Source organism: Salvelinus alpinus, chromosome 11 (genome assembly GCF_045679555.1).
Source record: "Salvelinus alpinus chromosome 11, SLU_Salpinus.1, whole genome shotgun sequence".
In the NCBI taxonomy this organism is placed as follows: Eukaryota; Metazoa; Chordata; class Actinopteri; order Salmoniformes; family Salmonidae; genus Salvelinus; species Salvelinus alpinus.
This window is the reverse complement of record NC_092096.1, coordinates 47,299,757-47,325,786: the sequence shown is the minus strand read 5'-3', so window position 1 is coordinate 47,325,786 and position 26,030 is coordinate 47,299,757. Positions and strand designations below refer to the sequence as shown.

The window sequence follows — 26,030 nt, the reverse complement described above, 5'->3', positions numbered from 1 at the left end:
ACTTCTGACTTCAACTGTGTATACTGTATCCTTCACTATCTATTCTTTACTATTATTGCATCTTAGCCACTCTGTCACTGCTCATCCACATATTTTATACTTATATATTCCTTTACTAGATTGTGTGTATTAGGTTTTGTTGTGTTATTTGTTAGATATTAGGTTTTGTTGTGAAATTGTTAGATATTACCTGTTAGATACTGCTGCACTGTCAGATCTAGAAGCATAAGCATTTCGCTACACTCTCTATAACATCTGCTAACCATGTGTATGTGACCAATAAAATTTGATTTGATTTGAAAAACGTAGCTAGCCAGCATTTATTTGTTTTTGAGCATCTGATGATCTAAGATAGTGAGTGATGAACATGAATTTCTCTGGTCCCTACTGTTGCAGTCATGATGCAAGTGACACTTTGCTGTCAAATATTCCCAAATGTTTCTAGTTTGACCAGCTGTTTTCAGCAACTAGTATTTGTTTTTTTTAATTTGGCAGTCATATTGGCAGTTTTGCTAGCAACAAACTATTTAGCTAGCTTCTAGCATAGTGTTTGATATGCAATGTGATCTCCTCATCATGAACAGTGTTGAGTGTCCTGACGAGAATTTAAAAAAATTATAGCTATGCCAGGCAAAATCAAGCATCATCAGCTCATTGTTATGGATGTATCCAAATTAATGTCAATAGAAAACAGCTTAAACAAACTCAAATGCAGCTACTTCGCTTTAATTCTGGCTGTAGAGGTGACTGTGTTAGCCGTAGCTAGTTGGCTAGCTAGGAGGCAAGGGACAAGAACGTTTCCACCAAGCATGGCAACAGAACATATAGAACGAACAACTGGGTTGCGACCATAAATATCAAAAGGCTGGGTCGCTTCTCTAGCAACCAAAATATGAAGTAGTATGAATTATCTTTTAAAAATGTAAATATCAACACAAAATGTTTATTTCTACCCCTAAATGTGTGCTTCAGTATTATTTTCTTTGCCAACTGTGGTATAAGCGGGACAAACGCCTCCGTTATGCACATTACCTTGGAAAAATTTACTCCGCAAAGGGACCCGCTGACCTTGTGCCGCTACGTCGTCCATTATTTCGTCCATTATTTCCAAGGTAATGTACAGAATGTCTGCATTTATCCCTTACATAAGTGAATTTGAACTGATAACACCTTCAAATAGGGGGACTAGATACATAAAGTGCTTTCATTTCTAAATAGTCAAACAGATTTGTATGAAAATATCCTAAAATAAAAAGGTGCTAATATGAAACATTTTATCTCAAATCCAAAATGCTGGAGTATAGAGCCAAATTATAAGTTTTAGCTTCACTGTCCAAATATATACGTGGGGGAGTTAATAACCAATAAATAATTTCATAAATCCTTGTAACTTTTTATACCTGGGCCTAAACCATCGAGGACAGACAGTTGTCCTCAAAAGGCAATGTCTGCATGCACCACACACATCACACTCACCCACACACGTGCACCTGCACACCACACACACACATACACACACCCCCCGTGGGCTTTCAGTGCAGTAAATAAAGCTGTCAGCAGGCAGCGGTTCACACTGACGTCCACTTACACACACCACACTCACTCAACCCATCGCCACACACACACTCTCACCATTGGCTTTAAGTGCAGTGAGGAGTGCGGTTAGCAGGCAGCGGGTCACACTGACGTCCACCAGGTCAGGCAAAGCGTCCAGACGGAGCTGGGAGGGAAAGTGGTAGAGAAGAGAGTCTGGGTATTCCCCTTGGTCCTCCTCTATCTGCTGCAACACCTCCTACAGGACAGGAGGGGAACTGGAGTTAGATAATACATAAGAAAGAGGGATGGGGATGGGGTGGAGAGCGGGATGGAGAGAGAGATGGATTGAGTGAAGGGGAGAGGGATAGAGAGCGGGATGGGGGAGAGTGAGTGTGTGTGTGTGTGTGTTATGTGTGTGTTCTTACCTGCATGTGTGTGTGTGTGTGTTTGTTTGTTCTAACCTGTGAGTTGGCATGTCCGGTGCGAGGTGGGTATTTATCTCTCATGGCGGGCATCCAGCAGGCCTGGCAGCGCTTGGCGAAGGAACGAACATCTACAACGCCCAACACACACCCACACACACCCAGCTCATCCTCCAGCACCATGCTGTACTCAGGACACAAAGCCAGGCAGGGCCCCAGACACCTGCAGGGACACACACACACACACACATAGGCACAACATGCATATAAATACACAGGCACACAAACTGTTGATCATTTGTCCTCAAGCTCGCACACTCAGAGACACATACCCTTTTCACACTATTCTGCCGACCTGAACAATGCGTAACAAAACCAGCTTAGTACAGCTTGGTTCGACTCATAGCATAGGAACGAACACACACACACACACACACACACACACACACACACACACACACACACACACACACACACACACACACACACACACACACACACACACACACACACACACACACACACACACACACACACACACACACACACACACACACACACACACACACACACACACACACACACACACCTGTCTCCAATGAGGTCAGGATGTGCTGGGCTGGAATCAGGGCTCCCCTGGGCTCTCTGTTGAAGCTGGCGCACCATACAATACAGCTCCACCTAGGGGACAGGAGGTATAATACAATAATATATAACAAAAATAATGTATACACACAGAAAGTCACCATACAATAAAGAGTTTGTCAGCTGACAGAACGACGTGTGTGTGTGTGTGTGTGAAAATGTCCTCTCACCTTGTCCTTGTTGTGGTAGGGTCGTATGTTGTAGAGTCGTGAGGTGGGGAAGAGAGGAGGAGGGTGGCTGAACAGTTCACTGTTACTACCTATAGGGAGAAGCATCTGTAGGACAGACAGAAAATGCCAAACAAGCTGGTGAAAGTAAGCAAGACACAATATATGGAAATTAAATGTATTTTAAATTAATATATTTTCTTATACATGCGCTTACATTAAACAACATAATACACACAGACTGGACTTTTTGCAAACTGGAAACCACATATCCTGAGGCCAAATTGATTGTAGCTGGGGATTTTAAGAAAGCAAATTTGAGGAAAACATTACCGAAGTTCTATCAACACATTGACTGTAGTACTCGTGCTGCTAAAACACTCAACCACTGCTACTACAACTTCCGGGATATCTACAAGGCCCTCCCCCGCCCTCCCTTTGGCAAATCTGATCACGACTCCATTTTACTCCACCCTTCCTACAGGCAGAAACTCATACAGGAAGTACCCGTGCTAAGGACTATTCAACGCTGGTCTGACCAATCGGAATCCATGCTTCAAGAATGTTTTGATCACACGGACTGGGATATGTTCCCGGTAGCCTCCGAGAACAACATAGACGAATACACTGATATGGTGACTGAGTTTATCAAGAAGTGTGTAGGAGCTGTTGTGCCCACTGTGACTATTAAAACCTACCCTAACCAGAAACTGTGGATAGATGGCAGCATTCGTGAAAAACTGAAAGCGCGAACCATCGCATGGCAAGGTGAGTGGGAATATGGCCGAATACAAATAGTGTAGTTATTCCCTCCGTAAGGCAATCAAACAGGCAAAGCATCAGTATATAGACAAAGTGGAGTCGCAATTCAACGGCTCAGACACTAGACATGTGTGGCAGTGTCTACAGACAATCACAGACTACAAAGGGAAAACCAGCCACGTCGCAGACACTGATGTCTTGCTTCCGGAGAAGCTAAACACCTTCTTCGCCCGTTTTGAGGATAATACAGTGGCACCGACGCGGCCTGCTACCTAGGACTGTGGGCTCTCCTTCGCCGTTGCCGACGTGAGAAAGATATTTAAGCGTGTTAAACCCTCGCAAGGCTGCCGGCCCAGACGGAATCCCTAGCCGCGTCCTCAGAGCATGCGCAGACCAGCTGGCTGGAGTGTTTACGGACATATTCAAATCTCTGCCTATCCCAGTCCCCACACGCTTCAAGATGTCCACCATTGTTCCTGTACCCAAGAAAGCAAAGGTAACTGAACAAAGTGACTATCGCCCGCAGCACTCACTTCTGTCATCATGAAGTGCTTTGAGAGACTAGTCAGTCAAGGATCATATTACCTTACCTGACACCCTAGACCCAATTTGCTTATCGTGCCAATAGATCCACAGACGATGCAATCGCCATCGCATTGCACACTGCCCTATCCCATCTGGACAAGAGGAATACCTACTGTATGTAAGAATGCTGTTCATTGACTATAGCTCAGCATTCAACATCATAATACCCTCCAAGCTCATCATTAAGCTCAAGGCCCTGGATCTGAACCGCGCCCTGTGCAACAGGGTCCTGGACTTCCTGACGGGCCCCAGGTGGTGAAGGTAGGAAACAACACCTCTACTGTGCTGATCCTCAAAACAAGGATGTGTGCTCAGCCCCCTCCTGTACTCCCTGTTCACTCATGACTGCGTGGCCACACACGCCTCCAACTCAATCATCGAGTTTGCAGACGACACAACAGTAGTAGTCCTGATTTACCAAAAATGACGAGACCTGGGAGTGTGGTGCCAGGAAAATAACCTCTCACCCAACAGCAACAAAACTAAGGAGTGAATCGTGGACTTCGGGAAACAGCAGAAGGAGCACCCCCCATCCACATCAACGGGACCACAGCATAAAAGGTGGAAAGCTTCAAGTTCCTCGGCATACACATCACTGACAAACTGAAATAGTCCACCCACACAGACAGTGTGGTGAAAAAGGCTGAATCACAACCGGCTGTGATTGAGAGTCCCATAGGGCGGCGCACAATTGTCCCAGCGTCGTCCGGGTTTTGCCGGTGTAGGCCTCATTGTAAATATGAATGTGTTCTTAATGATTTGCCTACTTAAATAAAGGTTAAAAAAATGTATAAAATAAAACAGGAGGCTGAAGAATTTTGGCTTGGAACCTAAAACCCTCAAACTTTTACAGATGCACAATTGAGAGCATCCTGTCGGGCTGTATCACCGCCTGGTACGGCAACTGCAACGCACGCAACCGCAGGGCTCTCCAGAGGGTGGTGCGGTCTGCCCAACACATCACCGGGGGCAAGCTACCTGCCCTCCGGGACACCTACAGCACCCACTGTCACAGGAAGGCCAAAAAGATCATCAAGGACAACAACCACCCGAGCCACTGCCTGTTCAACCCGCTATCATCCAGAAGGCGAGGTCAGTACAGGCGCATCAAAACTGAGAGACTGAAAAACAGCTTCTATCTCAAGGCCATCAGAATGTTAAATAGCCATCACTAGCACATTAGAGGCTGCTGCCCTATATACATAGTCTTGAAATCAATGGCCACTTTAATAATGTTTACATATTTTGCATTAGTCATCTCATATGTATATACTGTATCCTATTTCACTATATCTTAGTCTATGCCGCTCTGACATTGTCGGTCATGCTGGAGGATGTTGCAGGCAGCAGAACGTTCTCCACGGCGTCTCCAGACTCTGTCACGTCTGTCACATGTGCTCATGTGCTCAGTGTGAACCTGCTTTCATCTGTGAAGAGCACAGGGCGCCAGTGGCGAATTTGCCAATCTTGGTGTTCTCTGGCAAATGCCAAACGTCCTGCACGGTGTTGGGCTGTAAGCACAACCCCCACCTGTGGACATCGGGCCCTCATACCACCCTCATGGAGTCTGTTTCTGACCGTTTGAGCAGACACATGCACATTTGTGGCCTGCTGGAGGTCATTTTGCAGGGCTCTGGCAGTGCTCCTCCTAATCCTCCTTGCACAAAGGCGGAGGTAGCGGTCCTGCTGCTGGGTTGTTGCCCTCCTACGGCCTCCTCCACGTCTCCTGATGTACTGGCCTGTCTCCTGGTAGCGCCTCCATGCTCTGGACACTACGCTGACAGACACAGCAAACCTTCTTGCCACAGCTCGCATTGATGTGCCATCCTGGATGAGCTGCACTACCTGAGCCACTTATGTGGGTTGTAGACTCCGTCTCATGCTACCACTAGAGTGAAAGCACCGCCAGCATACAAAAGTGACCAAAACATCAGCCAGGAAGCATAGGAACTGAGAAGTGGTCTGTGGTCACCACCTGCAGAACCACTCCTTTATTGGGGGTGTCTTGCTAATTGCCTATAATTTCCACCTTTTGTCTATTCCATTTGCACAACAGCATGTGAAATTTATTGTCAATCAGTGTTGCTTCCTAAGTGGACAGTTTGATTTCACAGAAGTGTGATTGACTTGGAGTTACATTGTGTTGTTTAAGTGTTCCCTTTATTTTTTTGAGCAGTGTATATTCTTAATTCCATTCCTTTACATTGTGTGTATTGTTAGATATTACTTGTTAGATATTACTGCACTGTTGGAGCTAGAAACACAAGCATTTTGCTACACCCACAATAACATCTGCTAAACACGTTCATGTGACATATAAGATTTGTTTGACACATACACACACACACTGTCCTACCTGCAACTCTCCGGACACTCCCCCTTTGAACACCCAGGGTTCTGACTCCACCCCCAGTAACTCTGCCCCCGTGGTCGTCCCGCACCCTATCAGAGATGAGAACCCGCCTGTCAATCACACAACATTTAAGGAAGACCATGCCCAATTTCATAACGACCCAATGAGGGTTCAGGGTTGAAGGATCAGGGGTCAGAGACAGTGGAGGGGTCAGTGGTTGGGGTTGAGGGATCAGGGTTGAGGGGTCAGGGGTCACCTCTACTCACAGTGGAAGCAGTTCCTCCAGGAACCCAACGGAGAGCTGTCACTCAACACACGCCCATCTTAGACAGAAAGAGAAAGAGGGGGGAGGACAGATAAAGGGAGAGGTGGAGAGAAAGAAGAGTATAGAGTACAACTTTATCCAAGTTGAAATGTTTTTTCTGTCCTTAGCCCCTCTCTCTCTCTCTCTCTCTCTCGCTCTCCTTCTCCCTCCCTCCCCCCTCTACTCACCAAGCCAGCAGATGAAGGCCTTGGCCACCAGTGCAGTGTTTCTGAGGTCCCATACGTAAGGGTAAAGGTCATACAGCACGGCCTTGCTCACTCCACTCACTACACTACTGTGCAGCGCTGCAATCTCCTCACACACACCTAGGAACCCGGCCGCTCGGCCACGCCACTCCTCCGCCTGCAACACACACACACACACACACACACTGACACATGAATGCACACACAAGCATGAAGGCACACACACACACAAACATGCAGACACACACACGCATGCGCACACACATTACCTCGTACCCTTGCACATCGACTCGGTACTGGTATACCGTGTATATAGCCATGTTATCGTTACTCATTGTGTATTTATTCCCAGTTATTATCTTTCTATTATTTTCTATTTTTCTCTCTGCATTGTTGGGAACGCCCCTTCAGTAAGCATCACTGTTAGTCTACACCTGTTGTTTGCGATGCATGTGACGCATAATTATGCGATGCATAATTATTATAATTTTTTTGTCAGTTAAGAAGTTAGTTCTTATTTACAACGACGCTGGGCCAATTGTGCGCCGCCCTATGGGACTCCCAATCACGGCCAGTTGTGATACAGCCTGGATTCGAACCAGGGTGTCTGTAGTGACGCCTCTAGCACTGAGATGCAGTACCTTAGACCGCTGTGCCACAAATGCAATATAATTTTTTTGACATATTGTACATACACACACATACATACAGTTGAGATGCCATCACAGATACAGTAAATGGGCACACACAAACACACACACAGACCTTCTGCAGCGGCCCCTTCTTGTCATTAGCGCTGACCAGGTGGCAGTGTTCTTTGAGCCAGGTGAGGTCCTGTAACAGTCTCTGGGCTGACGGGCCGTGCTCATGGGGAAGGTAGTGGAGACCTACCAGCAGCCGGATTTGGGACTCGCTTAGAGGAGCCTTCCCAACACACAGCACCCCCCCTGGACCCATTGGCTGGCCTGGCCCTTGTTGGAACTGGTTGTTGTGGAGTTTCTTCTCTCTCTCCTCTCTGTCTCCTGCCTCACTCCTTCCTTCTTTCTCCCCCCTCCACACCCCTTCCTCTCCCTCAGGGCTGGAGGGGGGAGGGCTGTCCCCCTGCGGAGGTTCTCTAGGGGGTTTGGGGCGACCTTCTCTGGTGGTGGGGTGACAGTTTTCACTCTCTAGGGTCCCCGACTTTTGACCCGATGACCTCTGGTCTGCCTGTCTGCTCTGGCGACCTGTGGAGAAGTCACACATATAGAACTAGAATGAGTAGAACTTTAGAATTTGAATGATTCAAATTATAAAACTAGAATGAGTAGAATTATAGAATTACAATAAGAATAATTAAAATGAGAATTATAGAATTAGAATGAGTAGATTGATAGAATTAGAATTGACACAGATCTGAATCCACATCAACATCAGGATGAACAGTTGAGATCAGCTTCTGTGTCTTTTCAGTACCTGACACACACACACACACACACACACACACACACACTACCTGGCTGCAGTGGTTGGCTGAGCTCTCCCATCCAGTCGTGCAGTGCAGTAGACAGCGCCATCTCTGGACAGTACTGGTACTCCTCATCTACACACATATGTACACACACCATGGTTAGGAACACAGAAAACCATGGTGAAGAATACACCACTCACACACACACCATTGTTAGAAACACATACACACACACTATGGTGAGAAATACACATTCACTCACACAAAACAACAAACACTAATGGATCACTAGTCACTTTCATAATGCCACTTAAATAATGTTTACATATCTTGCATTACTCATCTCATATGTATATACTGTATCTTATACCATATATTGCATCTTTCCTATGCTGCTCGGTCATTGCTCATCCATATATGATGATACACAAATCCTTTACTTAGATTTGTGTGTATTAGGTAGTTGTTGTGGAATTGTTAGATTACTTGTTAGATATTGCTGCACTGTCGGAACTAGAATCACAAGGATTTCGCTACACTGCTAACCATTTTGATTTGATATGACACACATGGTTTGTCAAAATGTATGTGAAAAGTAGTTCAGTCAGAACTTGAGTAAAATGTATATATGATGATGTCATACTATTTTTTGCAAAGCAAATATAATGAGCCAGTCAGATCATTTATCACACTGGCCTCACCCCCAACCTTCTATCGTAACCCTGGTGATAGCAGTTAACCTCCATGTAACCATGGTGATAGTGGTTACCCCTAGGGGTGTGGAGGCACTGAGTGTTCTGATTCTCAGCCCACTCACATGCTCCAGTCCTCTCTTTATCTCTCACTCCTTCTTTCCCTCTCCCTCTCTCTCCTTCCCACTCCCACTCCCTCTTTCCCTCCCACTCCCTCCATTGTCTCTTTATCCGTTCTCTTTCTCCGTTACTGTCCATCACTCTTCCATCCTTCCTTTCTGACCTCACTCGCTTCATGTCTTCTTTTCTACACCCCTTACTTGTCTTTTTGATCTCATGCTTTTGAGCTTAATTTCTCTTTCCTCTCTTGAATGCCTCCGTCTTTCCTTCCCTCTCCCTTCCCTCTCTCTCCCAAATCCCTCTATGATGTTGTCACTGTGGATAACGTCAGTCTAAGGGTCTACTGCTCTGATAGTGTCAGTGGACCCTGTGTGTGTGTGTGTTTATCTATAACACCCTGTCGCTTATCTGTCCAAAAATATTTAGTTGACATCAACCTTCCTCCTCTCTCGCATCTATCCTTCCTCCCTGCCTCCTTCCTCACTCATCCACTATCCATCCCTCTCCCTCCTCTCGCCCCCCTCCCTTCCTCCCCCCAATCCCTCTATGATGTTGTCACTGTGGATAACGCTAGTCTAAGGGTCTGCTGCTCTGATAGTGTCAGTGTACCCAGTGTGTGTGTGTGTGTGTGTGTGTGTGTGTGTGTGTGTGTGTGTGTGTGTGTGTGTGTGTGTGTGTGTGTGTGTGTTTTTCTTTAACACCCTGTCTGTCCAAAATTATCCTTCCTCCCTGCCTCCTCCCTCCCTCACCCACTATCATCCCTCTCCCTCCTTCCCCCTCCTCTCTTCCCTCTCCCTTCCCTCACCCCTTTTCTTACCCTTCTTCTCCTCCCTCCCAGTGCGGTACCAAGTCCCCAGCGTGTGCAGGGGTATGTAGTTGGCCTCGAACTCGCAGTTGGGGTTAAGCAGCAAGCCCCGGAGTTGGGTGGCAAGCTGGGGGTAGCGACCCTTGAAGGGACCCAGGAAGAGACGTCTGGAATCAGAATCACAATAAGAGTCAACCTTATTCACCAAGTACATTTGCATGCACCAATAATTTGATCTGGTGAAATGGTGCTGACAATGTCTTACAATAAACAAAATATACAAGACCTTATATTATCTTCTCATCTCAATTTATCTTATCCTACCTGGAGTCGTAGTCATTTGCGTGCAGGTTGTCCCACACCAGAGGAGGGCGCTGTAGGACAGACTGTACTTCAGACAGACCCTCTACACTCAGCTCTCTAGAGATTACCTTACTACCTGAGGGGAGAGAAGCAAAATGACATATATTATATATTATAATATATATTACATATACAGCCAGGTCCATAATTAGTGGCACCCTTGATAAAGATTAGCAAAAAAGATGATAAAATAAATAATACAAATAGTGAGCTATATTCTATGCCCCCCAAAGTTGGTAAACAATAAAAAGTTATATTTTTTATAAAAAAGATGGTCAAAAGTATTGACACCTCAGTTTCAATACATTTCAGTACCTTTCAAATACCCCACCTTGCGAGGATAATGGCACTTTTTCTAGAATGTTTTTTTGAGATTGGAGAACACACTGAGCGATCTAAGAGGTCAGACACACCGAAAAATCTCACTGCTGATAGGTACTTAGCACAGTAGGAGGCCGTTCCTTCTCTTGTTAGAACAAAAGACGTACTGTGCTGCGTACCAACCTGGTACCGACGAACCTGTCGTTTCTACTTGCAGAATCGCAATGCTCGTCAGTGGCGGATAAATTGACTTTGAGCCAATCAAAGAGCAAAAACCTCCACGTGAGAGAGTCGACAGGAGTGACAACAAAAAGGGGGAAAAAGGACACTTTTCTCAGTGTAATCCCACCCATTTCATCAGAAGGATAGGTAGTTAATGAACACCCCCAAAGTATAGATATACTGTAGAACAGCTAATGTAATGAAGCAGAGCCAGACGGAATACCTGCCTAGCGCAGGGATGCGAGTGCATCATTGCACCTAATTGAGTGGTTTTGCACACCCGTGACCCATTATTTGCTCTTATGATTCAGAGGCATATTAAAACACTGAAACTGGAAATGCATTTCTCTCAGTAACATATTCAAACAACAAAGAAAATCTTTCTATTTCAAGCCCAGATTGAAGTAGAATTCATTTAACTGTGATCAATCCATGATAAGGACATTCGCATTAATAAATTGAGGGAACACATTTTTATATTGAGAGCCTGGTTTTTATATTGGGGGAATACATTTTTATATTGAGGAAAAAAAGGGAACGGAAGAAAAATAACGAAGGAATGGATTAGCCTGGCCTGTTTTTTTTCTTTCACTGACGGTGCTCCGTACAATTGCTAAAACTAAAACAATAAATCTGCATAATACATATATTTTTTCTAGAGCAATTCTTTACATCTAGCTAAGGATTTTAGTGCTTGAAGAAGGATTTTTTTGTCAGGTTTGATAAATGTGCACTAGTTCATTAGTTAGCTAGCAAGCCACACTTCAAATGAAACGAATGGGGTGGCAAATCCAGCACAATGCACACAACCAGTTTGCTTGCTAGCTAATGTTAGCATCGCCATTTGCCAGTTAGCACAACATAGCTAGCTAGGACCGACAACTGCTTCATTCAAAAACGAATGATCGTTCCTGTATATTTCCCCTCAAGCAGACACAGTGATGGCTCTCAAGGAACTACACTGTAAATTCTAACTGAAAACTGTATATCCTGAGGCTGCATTTATTGTAGCTGGAGACTTTAATAAAGAAAATCTGAGGGGGAAAAAGGCTACCAAAATTGTATCAATATCTCCTGTGCTAATCGCTCATCAAGCACTCTTGACCATTGCTACACCCGCTTCCGGGATGGCTACAAGGCAAATTAGACCATGCCTCCCTTTTCCTCCTCCCCTCCTATAAGTACTGAGCGGACAAACTTCTCTCTTCAACGTGAGCCCAAGCACTTCGCCAGTGTTTCACCAGATCAAGTATGAAGACATTACGCATCTCTAGTCAAAACAGGCCTTGCACAAACATTTTCCCCCAGCACATTTTCTGGCTGGTGCCCGCAATGCCTTCTTAGTTTTTTGTCTTACAAATTGGACTTTGGACATGTGTGCGTTCCTATCAAAGTAAGTGGCTTATTTTCTGTATATCGTGTTGTCGTTTCTGCTGTAGCACACCATATGTATATATGGATCATAATGTATTTACTGTTTTATTAACATTTTCTAGTTTTGGTGACGTTTTCTAGTTTTGGTGACAAATCATGCATTCCGATTCTTGCATAGATTGTAATGGACACATATGACGTGTGCAAAATACTTGAATGTTGTACTGATTAGAATGAGCTAATGCTAAGCTATTTGCCGGATATGTGTGGCACCATGTTTGTTGACATACAATGCATTGTGTTTGTCACGTTAGCGTCTGTCAGACCAAAGATGTTATAACAAGGGATAGTTCACTCGTCTGACTTATGGTGCTTTCAAGACAACTGTGAACTCGGGAAAAAATACTAGGTAAAATCATGACGTCAATGATCTTCAGGTCGGAAAGTCGGAGCTCTAGAAAGAGGCCAGAGTTCCCGAGTTGGAATTCCGAATTGGATGACCGTTTCTCCCCCTACGGTTAGGCTAGGCAGCAGGCTTGTATTTGATGTGATGATCTGTAAGGTGAAAACATTTGATTTGCTTTGTGATTTGTCAAAAACGGTAACAACAATGGTGTTTAGACGTGTTTGTTGTGTTATACGTTCTGTTGCTACTGTTCCAAATCCCGTTATTTGAGATCGTACGCTGCAGGGACCACTCAACAATGATCACAAATATGTGATTGTACGCATCAAAGGGTTAAACAGCAGGTACCCATGGTAAGGACTGTTTGAAGTTGGTCTGACCAATTGGAATCTATGCTTCAAGATTGTTTTGATCACGCGGACTGGGATATGTTCCGGTTTGCCTCTGGGAATAGTAAACTGAAAGCGCGAACCACCACATTTAACCACAGCTAGGTGACTGGGAGCATGGACGTACAAACAGCCCAGCTATGCCCTCAAATGCAATCAAACAGGCAAAATGACAGTACAGGGACAAAGTGTAGTCGCAATTCAACAACTTAGACATGAAAAGTATGTGGCAGGGACTCCAGACAATCACAGATTATAAAGGGAAAGCCAGTCACATTGAAGACATCATCCCCTTGGTCCCGGACAAGCTAAACGCCTTCTACGCCTACTTCAAAGAAAACAGTGGCACCAACGCAGGCCACTGCCGCTCATGAGGACTGTGAGCTCTCGTTCTCCATGACCAATGTGAGTAAGATATTTAAGCATGTTAGTCCTCGCAATGCTGCTGGCCCAGACGGCATCCCAAGCCATGTCCTCAAAGCTTGTGCAGACCAGCTGGCTGGCTGGAGTGTTCAAACATATTCAATCTTTTTTGATTATGGACATATTCAATCTCTCCCTATACCAGTCCGTTGTCCCCACTTGCTTAGTATTTATATTTAGGCAGCGATTACTCTTCCCGGGGTACAAACAGGAAACAAAACACAACAAATAAAATACATAATACAATATATAATACAGTGCAAAACAAAATGTATAAAAATGTCTCTCCACAGACCCCGTCGTGCCATAAGGTGTTCTTTTATCTGTTTTTTGAATCTGGTTTATTGCTAGCTTGAGTTACCTGGGGTGGCAGAGAGTTCCATGTAGTCATGGCTCTATTTAATACTGTGCATTTCCCAGCCTCTGTTCTGGACCTGGGGACTGTGAAGAGACCTCTGGCTGCATGTCTTGTGTGGTACTGATGAGTGTCCGGACTGTGTGCCAACTGCTTGAACAGACAGTTTGGTACCTTTAACCTATCAACACCTCGCACACAAGACCAATAGTGATGCAGTCAATCTCTCCTCAACTTTGAGCCAGGAGAGATTGACATGCATACCACTGACATTCACCCTCCGTGTACATCTAAGTGCAATACGTGATGCTCTGTTCTGGACCAACGGCAATTTTACTATGTCCTTCTTTGCCTCACATGACCACACAACTGGACAGTAGTCCATGTGTGACAAAACTAGGTCCTGTAGGACATGCCTGGTTGATTTAGATGTTAAGAAAGCAGAGCAAAGCCTTATCATGGACAGACCTCTTCCCATTTTAGCAACCATTGAGTCTATATGTTTTGACCATGGTAGCTTGCTATCTAGGGTTACACTCAGGAGTTTAGTCTCCTCAACTTGCTCAATAGCCACGGGTCAGTGGAGGGTCATTAGTAAAAACAGAAAACCACCCTGCGGTACACCCCACTCAACCGAATTTGCAATAGAGAAGCTTTTTTCAAAAAGTTTTCCAAGCACCGGCAAGAGGCTGTTTGGTTGGCTGTTTGAACTATTAAAGGGTGCTTTGCTATTCTTGGGCAGCGCAATGACCTTTGCCTTCCCCCAGGCCTGAGGTCACACACCATATTCTAGGCTTAAATTGAAGATGTGGCAAAAAGGAGTCGCAATGTATTCCACTACCAACTTCAGAAATGTACCATCCAGATTGTCGGTACTAGGTGGCTTGTAAGTATTTATAGATAACAACAATTTCTTCAAGTCTTCCACACCAACTTCGCAGAACTCAAAACTACAGTGCGTGTATATCATTATTTTGTTCGTTTTGCATGAATATGAAGGCTCAGCTTTTTTTGCTTGCATGTCATGCTTAAGTCCGCAAATCTTGTCAACAAATAAAGTTATTCAAGTGGTTGGCAATATCAAAGGGTTTTGTTATGAACAAGTCTGCCTCAATGGAAGACGGAGCCAAGTTCGCTTATTTGCCTAGAATTTAATTTAAGGTACTCCAAAGCTTTTTACTATCATTCTTTATATAATTTCTTTGTTCCATAGAATACTTTCTTCTTCTTTTTGTTTAGTTACAATGCCATCAAAAACTATTCATACCCTTTGACTTACAGCGCATTCGGAAAGTATTCAGATCCCTTCCCCTTTTCCACATTTTGTTGTGTTACAGCCATTTTTCAACATGAAAACATGTTTAGACATTTTTGCATATGGCCTCCCGAGTGGTGCAGCGGTCTAAGTCATTGCATCGCAGTGCTTGAGGCGTCACTACAGACCCCTGGTTTGATCCCAGGCTGTGTCACAACTGGCAGTGACTGGGAGTCCCATAGGCATAGTGAGGGTTTGGCCGGGGGGGGGGCTTTACTTGGCTCATCGTGCTCTAGCGACTCCTTGTGGTGGGCCGGGCGCCTGCAGGCTGACTTTGGTCGTCAGTTGAATGATGTTTCGTCCGACACATTGGTGCAGCTGGCTTCCGGGTTAAGTGGGCGGGTGTTAAGAAGCGCAGTTTGGCGGGTGATGTTTTGGAGGATGCATGACTCAACCTTCGCCTCTCCCAAGCCTGTTGGGGAGTTGCAGCGATGAGACAGGATTGCAATTGGACATCACAAAATTGGGTAAAAAAATAAATAAAAACGAGTTTTATTAAATTTTAAAAAAAAGTTGCCACGTTTATGAGAAATTAAATACAGAAATCGAATTTACATAAGTATTCACACCTGAGTCAATACTTTGCAGAAGCACCTTTGGCATCGATTACAGCTGTGACTCTTTCTGGTTAAATCTCAAAGAGCTTTCCACACTTGGTTTGTGCAACATTTGCCAATTATTATTTTCAAATTCTTCAAGCTATGTCAAATGAGTTTTTAACCATTGCTAGACAACCATTTTCAGGTCTTGCCATAGATTTTTAAGTAGATTTAAGTCAAAACTGTAACTCGGCCACACAGGAACATTCACCGTCTTCTTGGTATGCAACTCCAGTGTATATTTGGCCTTGTGTTTTAGGTTATTGTCCTAGTGTCTAGTGGAAAGCAGACTGAACCAGTTCTTCCTCTAGGATTTTGCCTGTACTTAGTTCCATTTATTTTTTATCCTGAAAAACTCCCCAGTCCTTAACGATTACAAGCATACCCTCTCATAGCAAAGGGTCTGAATACCTCTGTAAATAAGGTTCTGTTTTAATTTTTTCTAAATTGACAAAATATATATATTTTTAACTGTATTTACTTTGTCATTATGGGGTATTGTGTGTAGATTGATGATGATTTTTTTTTATTGAATCCAATTTAGAATAAGGCTGAAAAAGTTGTGGGGTCTGAATACTTTGAATGCACTGTATTAATATGGGAAATATTTTGTATATTTCTGGTTTGCTTGTTTGTTTTTAGTACCATTCGGAGAGGCTGATCCAAGGTAAACACGTGTGATAGAAAAATTACCCGATTTGTTTGATATTAATAATTAGCTATTAATACAAATAGGAGGATATTTCTGTCCTGTTACACCGTACCCAAACCGGCCGCGCGCCATCGTAAGCAAATTGATTTTGTCCCCCTACACCAAACGCGATCAAGACACGCAGGTTAAAATACCAAAACAAACTCCGAAACAATTATATTAATTTGGTGACAGGTAGCATTAAACATCTATGGCAATTTAGCTAGCTAGCTTGCAGTTGCTAGCTAATTTGTCCAATTTAGCTAGCTTGCTGTTGCTAGCTAATTTGTCCTGGGATATAAATGTTGAGTTGTTATTTTAACTGAAATGCACAAGGTCCTCTACTCCGACAATTAATCCACACATAAAACGGTCAACCGAATCGTTTCTAGTCATCTCTCCTCCTTCCAGGCTTTTTCTTCTTTGGACTTCTATGGCGATTGGCAACTAACTTTCATAAAAGGTCTATTACCACCACCAACCTCCGTTCGTCTTTCAGTCACCCACGTGGGTATAACCAATGAGGAGATGGCACGTGGGTATCTGCTTCAATAAACAAATGAGGAGATGGGAGAGGCAGGACTTGCAGCGCGATCAGCGTCAAAAATAGAACTGACTTCTATTTTAGCCCTCAGGCAACGCAGACGCTCGTGGGTGCAATAATTGAATAACATGTAAGTCTAAATGTATTTTGCAGCGCACGCGATGCGAGCGGTGTAGTCAGCATGCTAGTGTCTGTGTTTTTATGGTCTCCACTCTAGTTCCCTGCACCTAATCTGGGCGTATGGTCACAAGAGATGGCTTGAGCTGACAAATGAGTTAAAGACTGCATTACATAGACAAGATGTGGTGGGTGTAACCGAGATAGCCAGGAGTTTAGAACAATTCCTCATTGTCTCTAAATTATCCTTGCATCTGGGAAACTAAACCAGGGTGGGGTTAAGACAACCCACGTGCAGATAACAACATGATGAACCCAGAGTGGCTTATGATGCTCCTTGGTCTGCATGAGGGGGGTTGAACCAACCATGACTGAGCATTGTTAGTGTCAGCTATATATAGTACTCTACATTTGTGTAAAGGTTTGGTTACTCGGTCCAACACTCAAGGGTGGGAGGTGGGGTGGGTCGACCAGCCTCATTATTGCAATAATTAAATCGATATTAAATAAAGATGATTGTTTGAAGAAATGACCAAATCTTTTTCGGTCCTGAATTTCCACGACACGTCAGTGACATTTACATTTGAGCCAATGGTACTGAGTGGGCTGCTCACATTGGACCTCTTCCTAAGGTAGATCGTTTCAGTGCAAACAGTGGAATTAAATTCTATGGGCATATGATTATTGCTGACAATACCCTTTGAGCTCACAGTTAAAATAACATAGATTAGGTTACTTACATTTACTGCAGTTCCAATTCTCCAGGATATAATATGATTTCCATGTCCTCTGCTGCTTATTATGACAGGGAGGACTGGAGCGCTACCAAACCCAGACAGTTAGTCTCTTGAGCAGTTCGCTATGTTGATGTTAAAATCTGGGAACCCCTTCATTTAGGATGAATCCTGACTCTTTTAAAATAGTGTTGGTTGCCCCCACAGCAAGTCACTGGAGTGTTTATGGACATATTCAGTATTTTTGGTTAATGGACATATTCAATCTCTCCCTATCCTAGTCTGTTTTCCTCACTTGCTTCGTTGTACACCACTATTCCTGTACCCAAGAAAGCAAAGACAACGGAAGTGCTTTGAGAGACTAGTTAAGGATCAAATCATTGCCACCCTAGCCCAGACCCACTACAATTTGAGGTGGGTCTGATCCTCAACATAGGGGCCCCACAATGATGCATAGTCAGCCCCCCTGTACTCCCTGTTCACCCATGAATGTATGGCAACGCACGTCTCCAACTCAATCATCAAGTTTGCAGACGACACAAAAGTGGTAGGCCTGATTACGAAAAACGATGAGACAGCCTACAGGGAGGAGGTGAGGGCCCTGGCAGAACGGTGCCAGGAAAATAACCTCCCCTTCAACGTCAACAAAACGAAATAACTGATTGTGGACCTCAGGAGAGAGCAGAGAGAGCACGCTCCACCCACATTGATGAGGCCGCAGTGGAGAGGTGAAACAGTTCAAGTTCCTTGGTGTGCACATCACAGACAACCTGAAATGGTCCATCCACACATTGTGGTGAAGAAGGTGCAACAGTGTCTCTTCAACCTCAAGAGGCTTAAGAAATTTGGCTTGACCCCTAAGACCCTCAAAAAGTTCTACTTATCCACCATTGAGAGCATTCTGTCAGGCTGTATCACCGCCTGGTACACAGGGTGGTGCGGTCAGCCCAAAGAATCACCAGGGGTACACTGCCTGCCCTCCAGGACATCTACAGCACCCGGTGTCACAGGAAGGCCAAGAAGATGATCAAGGACCTGTCACCCGAGCCACGGCCTGTTCACCCTGCTACCATCTAGAAAGCGGAGACAGTACAGGTGCATCAAAGCTGGGAACAAGAGACTGAAAAACATGTACACTACATAATCATTGAACACTGGTATCTTCAGTAATGTTTATATACTGTTTAACCCACTTTATATGTATATTCTGTATTCTAGTCAAGGCTCATCCTAGACAACTACCACTGTACACACCTTTTCTATTCATATGCTGTACATTCTGTCTATACACACAATCATATACAGTTGAAGTCAGAAGTTTATATACACCCTGGCCAAATACATTTAAACTCAGTTTTTCACAATTCCTGACATTTAATCCTAGTAACAATTCCCTGTCTTAGGTCAGTTAGCATCACCACTTTATTTTAAGAATGTGAAATGTCAGAATAATAGTAGAGAGAATTATTTATTTCAGCTTTTATTTCTATCATCACATTCCCAGTTGGTCAGAAGTTTACATACACTCAATTAGTATTTGGTAGCATTGCCTTTAAATTGTTTAACTTGGGTCAAACAAGTTGGGTGGCCTTCCACAAGCTTCCCACAATAAGTTGGGTGAATTTTGTCCCATTCCTCCTGACAGAGCTGGGGTAACTGAGTCAGGTTTGTAGGCCTCCCTGCTAGCAAACACTTTTTCAGTTCTGCCCACAAATATTCTATAGGATTGAGGTCAGGGCTTTGTGATGGCCACTCCAATACCTTGACTTTGTTGTCCTTAAGCCATTTGCCACAACTTTGGAAGTATGCTTGGGGTCATTGTCCATTTGGAAGACCCATTTGCGACCAAGCTTTAACTTCCTGACTGATGTCTTGAGATGTTGCTTCAATATATCCACATAATTTTCCTCCCTCATGATGCCATCTATTTTGGGAAGTGCACCAGTCCCTCCTGCAGCATAGCACCCCCACAACATGATGCTGCCACCCCCGTGCTTCACGGTTGGGATGGTGTTCTTCGGCTTGCAAGCCTCCCCTTTATCATCTAAACATAACGATGGGCATTATGGCCAAACAGTTCTATTTTTGTTTCATCAGACCAGAGGACATTTCTCCAAAAAGTACAATCTTTGTCCTCATGTGCAGTTGCAAACCGTAGTCTGGCTTTTTTATGGCAGTTTTGGAGCAGTGGCTTCTTCCTTGCTGAGCGGCCTTTCAGGTTATGTTGATAACGGACTTGTTTTACTGTGGACATAGATACTTTGTACCTGTTTCCTCCAGCATCTTCACAAAGTCCTTTGCTGCTGTTCTGGGATTGATTTACTTTTTGAACCAAAGTACGTTCATCTCTAGGAGACAGAACGCGTCTCCCTCCTGAGCAGTATGACGGCTGCGTGGTCCCATGGTGTTTATACTTGCGTACTATTGTTTGTAAAGATGAACGTGGTACCTTCAGGCATTTGGAAATAGCTCCCAATGATGAACCAGACTTGTGGAGGTCTACAATTTTTTTCTGAGGTCTTGGCTGATTTCTTTTGATTTTCCCATGATGTCAAGCAAAGAGGCACTGAGTTTGAAGGTAGGCCTTGAAATACATCCACAGGTACACCTCCAATTGACTCAAATGATGTCAATTAGCCTATCAGAAGCTTCTAAAGCCATGACACCATGTTCTGGAATTTTACAAGCTGTTTAAAGGCACAGTCAGCTTAGTGCATGTAAACTTCTGACCCACTGGAATTGTGATACAGTGAATTATAAGTGAAATAATCTGTCTGTAAACAATTGTTGGAAAAATTACTTGTGTCATGCACAAAGTAGATGTCCTAACCGACTTGCCAAAACTATAGTTTGTTAACAAGAAATTTGTGGAGTGGTTGAAAAACAAGTTTTAATGACTCCAATTTAAGTGTATGTAAACTTCCGACTTCAACTGTTTGTGATGAGTCAAAAAAGTTTAAAAAAAGGGTTAATGCAGACAGTTAAATAGTTAACCAAATAGCTACAGACCAAATATTTAGCAGGCTTATGACTTGGGGGTAGAAGCTTTTCAGAGTCCTGTTGTTTCCAGACTTTGTGCATCAGTACCACTTGCTGTGTGGTAGCAAAGAGAACAGTCTATGACTTGGGTGGCTGGAGTCTGACAATTTTTATGGCCTTCCTCTGACACAGCCTTTGTATAGAGGTCCTGAAGGGCAGGGAGCTCGGCCCAGTACGCACTACCCTCTGTAGCGCCTTGAAGTCGGACGTCAAGCGGTTGCCATACCAAGCGGTGAAGCATCCAGTCAAGATGCTTTCAATTGTGCAGTTGTAGAACTTTGAGGATATGAGGGCCCATGACAAATATTTTTAGCCTCATTTGGGGGAAGAGGAATTGCCATGACCTCTTCACAACTGTGTTGGTGTGTATGGAACATGATAGATCCTTAGTTATGTGGACACCGAAGATCTTGAAGCTCTCAACCCGCTCAACTTCAGCTCCGTCAATGTAGATTGGGGTGTGCCCGGGCCTCCGTTACCTGTAGTCCATGATCCGCTCCTTTGTCTTGCTGACGTTGAGGGTGAGGTTGTTTTTTTGGCACCACACTGCCAGGCCTCCTCCCTATAGGCTGTCCATCGTAGTCGGTGATCAGGCCTAGCATCGTCGTGTATTCGGCAAACTTAATGATGGTGTTGGAGTCATGCTCGGCCACGCAGTGATGGGTGAACAGGAAGTACAGGAGTGGACTAAGTATCGAAGGTCAGCGTGGTGAATGTATTGTTGCCTACACTCACAACATGGGGGCGTCGCATTAGGAATTACAGGATCCTGTTCCCGAGGGAGGTGTTCAGTCCCAGGGTCCTTAGCTTAGTGATGAGCTGGGAGGGCACTATGGTGTTGAAAGCTGAGCTGTAGTCAATGAACAGCATTCTCACATAGGTGTTCCTTTTGTCCAAGGCAAGGACAGTGTGGAATGCAATAGAGATTGTGTTATCTGTGGTTCTGTAGGGGCAGCATGCGAATTGGAGTGGGTCTAGGGTATCCGGGAGGTTACTGCTGATGTGAGCCATGACCAGCCTTTCAAAGCCCTTCATGGCTACTGATGTGAGTGCTACGGGGCTGTAATCATTTAGGCAGGTTACCTTCGCTTCCTTAGGCACAGGGACTATGGTGGTCTGCTTGAAACATGTCGGTATTACAGACTCGGTCAGGGAGAGGTTGAAAATGACAGTGAAGACACTTGCCAGTTGGTCCTCGCATGCTTTGAGTACACGTCTTGGTAATCCGTCTGGCTTTGTGAATGTTGACCTGTTTAAAGGTCTTGCTCACCTCGGATACAGAAAGCGTTATCACACAGTCGTCCAGAACAGCTGGTGCTCTCGTGCATGCTTCAGTGGTGCTTGCCTCGAAGCGAGCGTAAAAAGGCATTTAGCTCGTCTGGTAGGCTTGCGTCCCTGGGCAGCTTGTGGCTGGGTTTCCCTTTGTAATCCGTAATAGCCCTGCTACATCCGACGAGCGTCAGAGCCAGTGTAGTAGGATTCAATTTTAATCCTGTATTGACGCTTTGTTTGTTTGATGGTTCGTCTGAGGGCACAGCAATATTTCTTATAAGCGTCTGGATTAGTGTCCCGCTCCTTGAAAGAGGCAGCTCTAGCCTTTAGCTCGATGCGGATGTTGCCTGTAATCCATGGTTTCTGGTTGGGATATGTATGTACGGTCATTGTGGGGATGATGACGTCGATGCACTTATTGATGAAGCCGGTGACTGAGATGGTATACTCCTCAATGCCATTGGATGAATCCCAGAACATATTCCAGTCTGTGCTAGCAAAACAGTCCTGTAGCATAGCATCCGCGTCATCTGACCACTTCCGTATTGAGCAAGTCACTGGTACCTCCTGCTTTAGTTTTTGCTTGTAAGCAGGAATCAGGAGGATAGCATTTCGGTCAGATTTGCCATGGAGGGCGGGGGAGAGCTTTGTATGCATCTCTGTGTGTGGAGTAAGGGTGGTCTCAAGTTTGTTTTTCTCCTCTGGTTGCACATGTGACATGCTGGTAGAAATGAGGTAAAACGGATTTAAGTTTGCCTACATTAAAGTCCCCGGCCACTAGGAGTGACGCTTCTGGATGAGCATTTTCTTGTTTGCTTATGGCCTTATAGAGTTGGTCGAGTGGGGTCTTAGTGCTAGTATCGGTTTGTGGTGGTAAATAGGTGGCTACAAATAATATAGATGGACTCGGACTCATGGACTCGTTAAAGAAAAAAGCTTCTTCCAGTTCAAGGTGAGTAGTCGCTGTTCTGATGTCCAGAAGTTATTTTCGGTCATAAGAGACGGTAGCAGCAACATGATGTACAAAATAAGTAAAAAAATAAGTTACAAACAACGCAAAAAAAAAACGAACAAAATAGCACAGTTGGTTAGGAGCATGTAAAACGTCATCCTTCCTCGCCGGTGCGATTTTGCTGCTAGCTTACAACTGAAGCCATCATCAACTCACTACCCTGGGCTACAATTCACTACCCAGTAATGACGTCATTCCTCGTTAAAGAGACAGCGCACACGTTTATAAAATAAGCTACTTCTATGCAGCCAAAACAAGCTCAATAATGCAATGCATGCACACACTCATGTGTGCAGTCATGTGAATAGGCCGAGGCTACATCTTGATTTACCCACTTTATCAGTAGAGATTTATCATTACATTTACGTCACGTAGCAAACACTTATGTAGAGCGACTTCCAGTTAGTGCATTCATCTGAAGACAGCTAGGTGAGACAACCACCTACCACAGTAAGTAAATTGTTCCTCAATAAGGTAGCTATCAGCAAAGTCAGAGCTAGCAAGAAGGAAAAGATTCAAGTGCGAGTGTTAGTTCACGAAAGGCTTTTATTTAAAGAAAATCATAAATTATTACCATTATGTTGTTATATAGTTAGATTTGTACAATCAGACTTTTTTTTTACCATTGTATAATTGATTCATTAATGCATAAATGTTGACATAAAAAATGTCAAATGTAATGATAATGAACTCATTAGCTGCCCAACGATTGAACAGAGCTGTAGCTGAGTTTCTGTTTGGATCAAGTGCCATTCTGTGACTTTGGTTAATGTGCCTTCTTGCAGTGGTACCGTTTCGGTATCATTTTGGTATCGAGTATCGTTATGGTAACAAGAATCACGATACTAATCCTGGTATCGGTATCCAAGTCTAAATTCTGGTATCGTGACAAGACTACATCTAAGTTCCTCTCGGCATTCAGTATCCTTGGTATGTCTGATCCTTTAGATCATTCCTCCATAAAGATTATTTCCTGCCCACGACTGGAGTTTGCTAAATGGCATTGGCACTTGGATTTTAACCGGTGCTATGGTCAGATCACATGAATATAGAGCTCTTTGGCCACGCACACCAGTGGTGGGTTTAGCGTTGAAATAAGGATGCATAAGTAAAGAGGAAGCCCATTTTTACTGTAAAATATGGTGGAGGATCTTTTATGTTATGCAGCCTTTTTGCTTCCACTGATCCTGTGGCTTTTTGTAAAATGTGTAGAGCACGTTGTGAGGGATCTTAGACTATTCCTCCATACAGATTCTTTCCAGATCCTTGATATCCTTTGTCTGCTCTTATGCAATTCAAAACACAGGGTTTCAATGGGGTTCATGTCTGGAGACTGAGTGGTCAATTAACAATTTCTTTGCGGATTTTGATTAATGCTTGGGGTTATTGTCTTGCTGGAAGATACAACTGCAGCCAAGTGCCAGCCACATGCCAGAGGAAACCAGGTTTTTGGGCTAAAATGTCCTGCTACTTGGTAAAGTTAATGACACCGTTGACCTTAACAAGCGCCCCAGGACCAGTGGAAGCAAAATAGCCCCATAATATCAAAGATCCACCACCATATTTTACCATAGGTATGAGGTACTTTTCTGCATATGCTTCTGTTTTTCAACACCAAACCCACCACTGGTGTGCATGGCCAAAGCCCTTTTTCATGTCATCTGACCATAGAGGGAGGGATAGCGAGAGAGGGAAGGTATCATTGTAATTGCCATATCATTGTAATTTACAGAATTTAATATTTTTTTTTAAATCTAAAGAATAGAAAGCCTGTCTGTCTCACCGGTCCATATGATAGAGATGTTAGGCAGCAGGTCCTCTCCAACAGTCATCAAATATGGAGACTTAGATACACTGGGAGAACATAGAGATCCACAGTACTCTAGAGAGAGGAGTAGAGAGAGAAAGGAAGGAGGGAGGGTGAGCGAGGGAAAGAGGAGAGTAACATAATATCAGTATGCAATTACTTAATTAGAAGAGAAGCAGTGGAGACTCCTCAGAGGATGTCAGCAAATAATTGATTAAAACACTATGTTTTGCAATGAAAGTCTACAGTAGCCTCAACAGCACTCTGTAGGGTAGCACCATGGTGTATCCTCCTCTGGGTACATTGACTTCAATACAAAACCTAGGAGGCTCATGGTTCTTACCCACTTCCATAGACTTCCATAGTAATTATGATAACTTCCCGAGGACATCCTCCAACCTATCAGAGCTCTTGCAACATGAACTGAGATGTTGTCCATCCAATCAAAGGTTCAGAGAATGAATCTAGTACTGAAAGAATAATTTCTTTCAAAATGAAGGAAAAGCAAGAGATTGTCATTTTTTTCACGTTCAGTTTCACTTACTTAGCTAGCAAATGCAGCAAGCTAGTTTAGCCTACTCAAACACCCTGATCAAACAGAGGGATACTATGTTAGCTAGCTGGCTATGACTATCCAACACAACACTGGAACCCTTCCAAGTCAAGGTAACCTTTTGGTTTTAATAACTTATTGCCACGGGGCCCGCCGGTGTAAGTGCTAAACTGCTTACTGACTGTACAGTAACGTTACTGCATGATTATAGCGGTTTTACTAACGTGTTAGTTCTATTAGCTATGTTGACTATGATGTTACTTCAGCTAATGTGGTGACAATGATGTAGGCTGTGTGTAGCGGTTATGATACGGTTTGGCTTGGAAAGTTTTTTTTGCCTGGTCACATATAGCTAATGAGTTGTGCATTGAAGTCTAAAAGTGAAGGTAAAAGGTAAGAGGAGAAAAGTGCATAGATGCGAGAAGGAATACAAAGAGATTTGGAGTTAGA

At 44.0% G+C, this 26,030-nt stretch overlaps 1 protein-coding gene across 1 annotated transcript in view; it reads right to left on the bottom strand.

Annotated features, from left to right (window-relative positions):
• The window catches only part of LOC139534265 (protein O-GlcNAcase), a 57,178-nt gene that overhangs the window by 22,319 nt on the left and 8,829 nt on the right, over positions 1-26,030 (bottom strand). Inside the window, exons 6-17 of the mRNA XM_071333288.1 lie at positions 25,004-25,102; positions 10,369-10,483; positions 10,057-10,211; positions 8,473-8,559; positions 7,746-8,203; positions 6,963-7,137; positions 6,737-6,793; positions 6,474-6,559; positions 2,774-2,878; positions 2,548-2,639; positions 1,998-2,181; positions 1,633-1,792 (exon numbers count right to left, since the gene is read on the bottom strand). Coding sequence (XP_071189389.1) covers positions 1,633-1,792; positions 1,998-2,181; positions 2,548-2,639; positions 2,774-2,878; positions 6,474-6,559; positions 6,737-6,793; positions 6,963-7,137; positions 7,746-8,203; positions 8,473-8,559; positions 10,057-10,211; positions 10,369-10,483; positions 25,004-25,102 — 1,773 coding nt within the window. The remainder of the gene's footprint in view (positions 1-1,632; positions 1,793-1,997; positions 2,182-2,547; positions 2,640-2,773; positions 2,879-6,473; positions 6,560-6,736; positions 6,794-6,962; positions 7,138-7,745; positions 8,204-8,472; positions 8,560-10,056; positions 10,212-10,368; positions 10,484-25,003; positions 25,103-26,030) is intronic.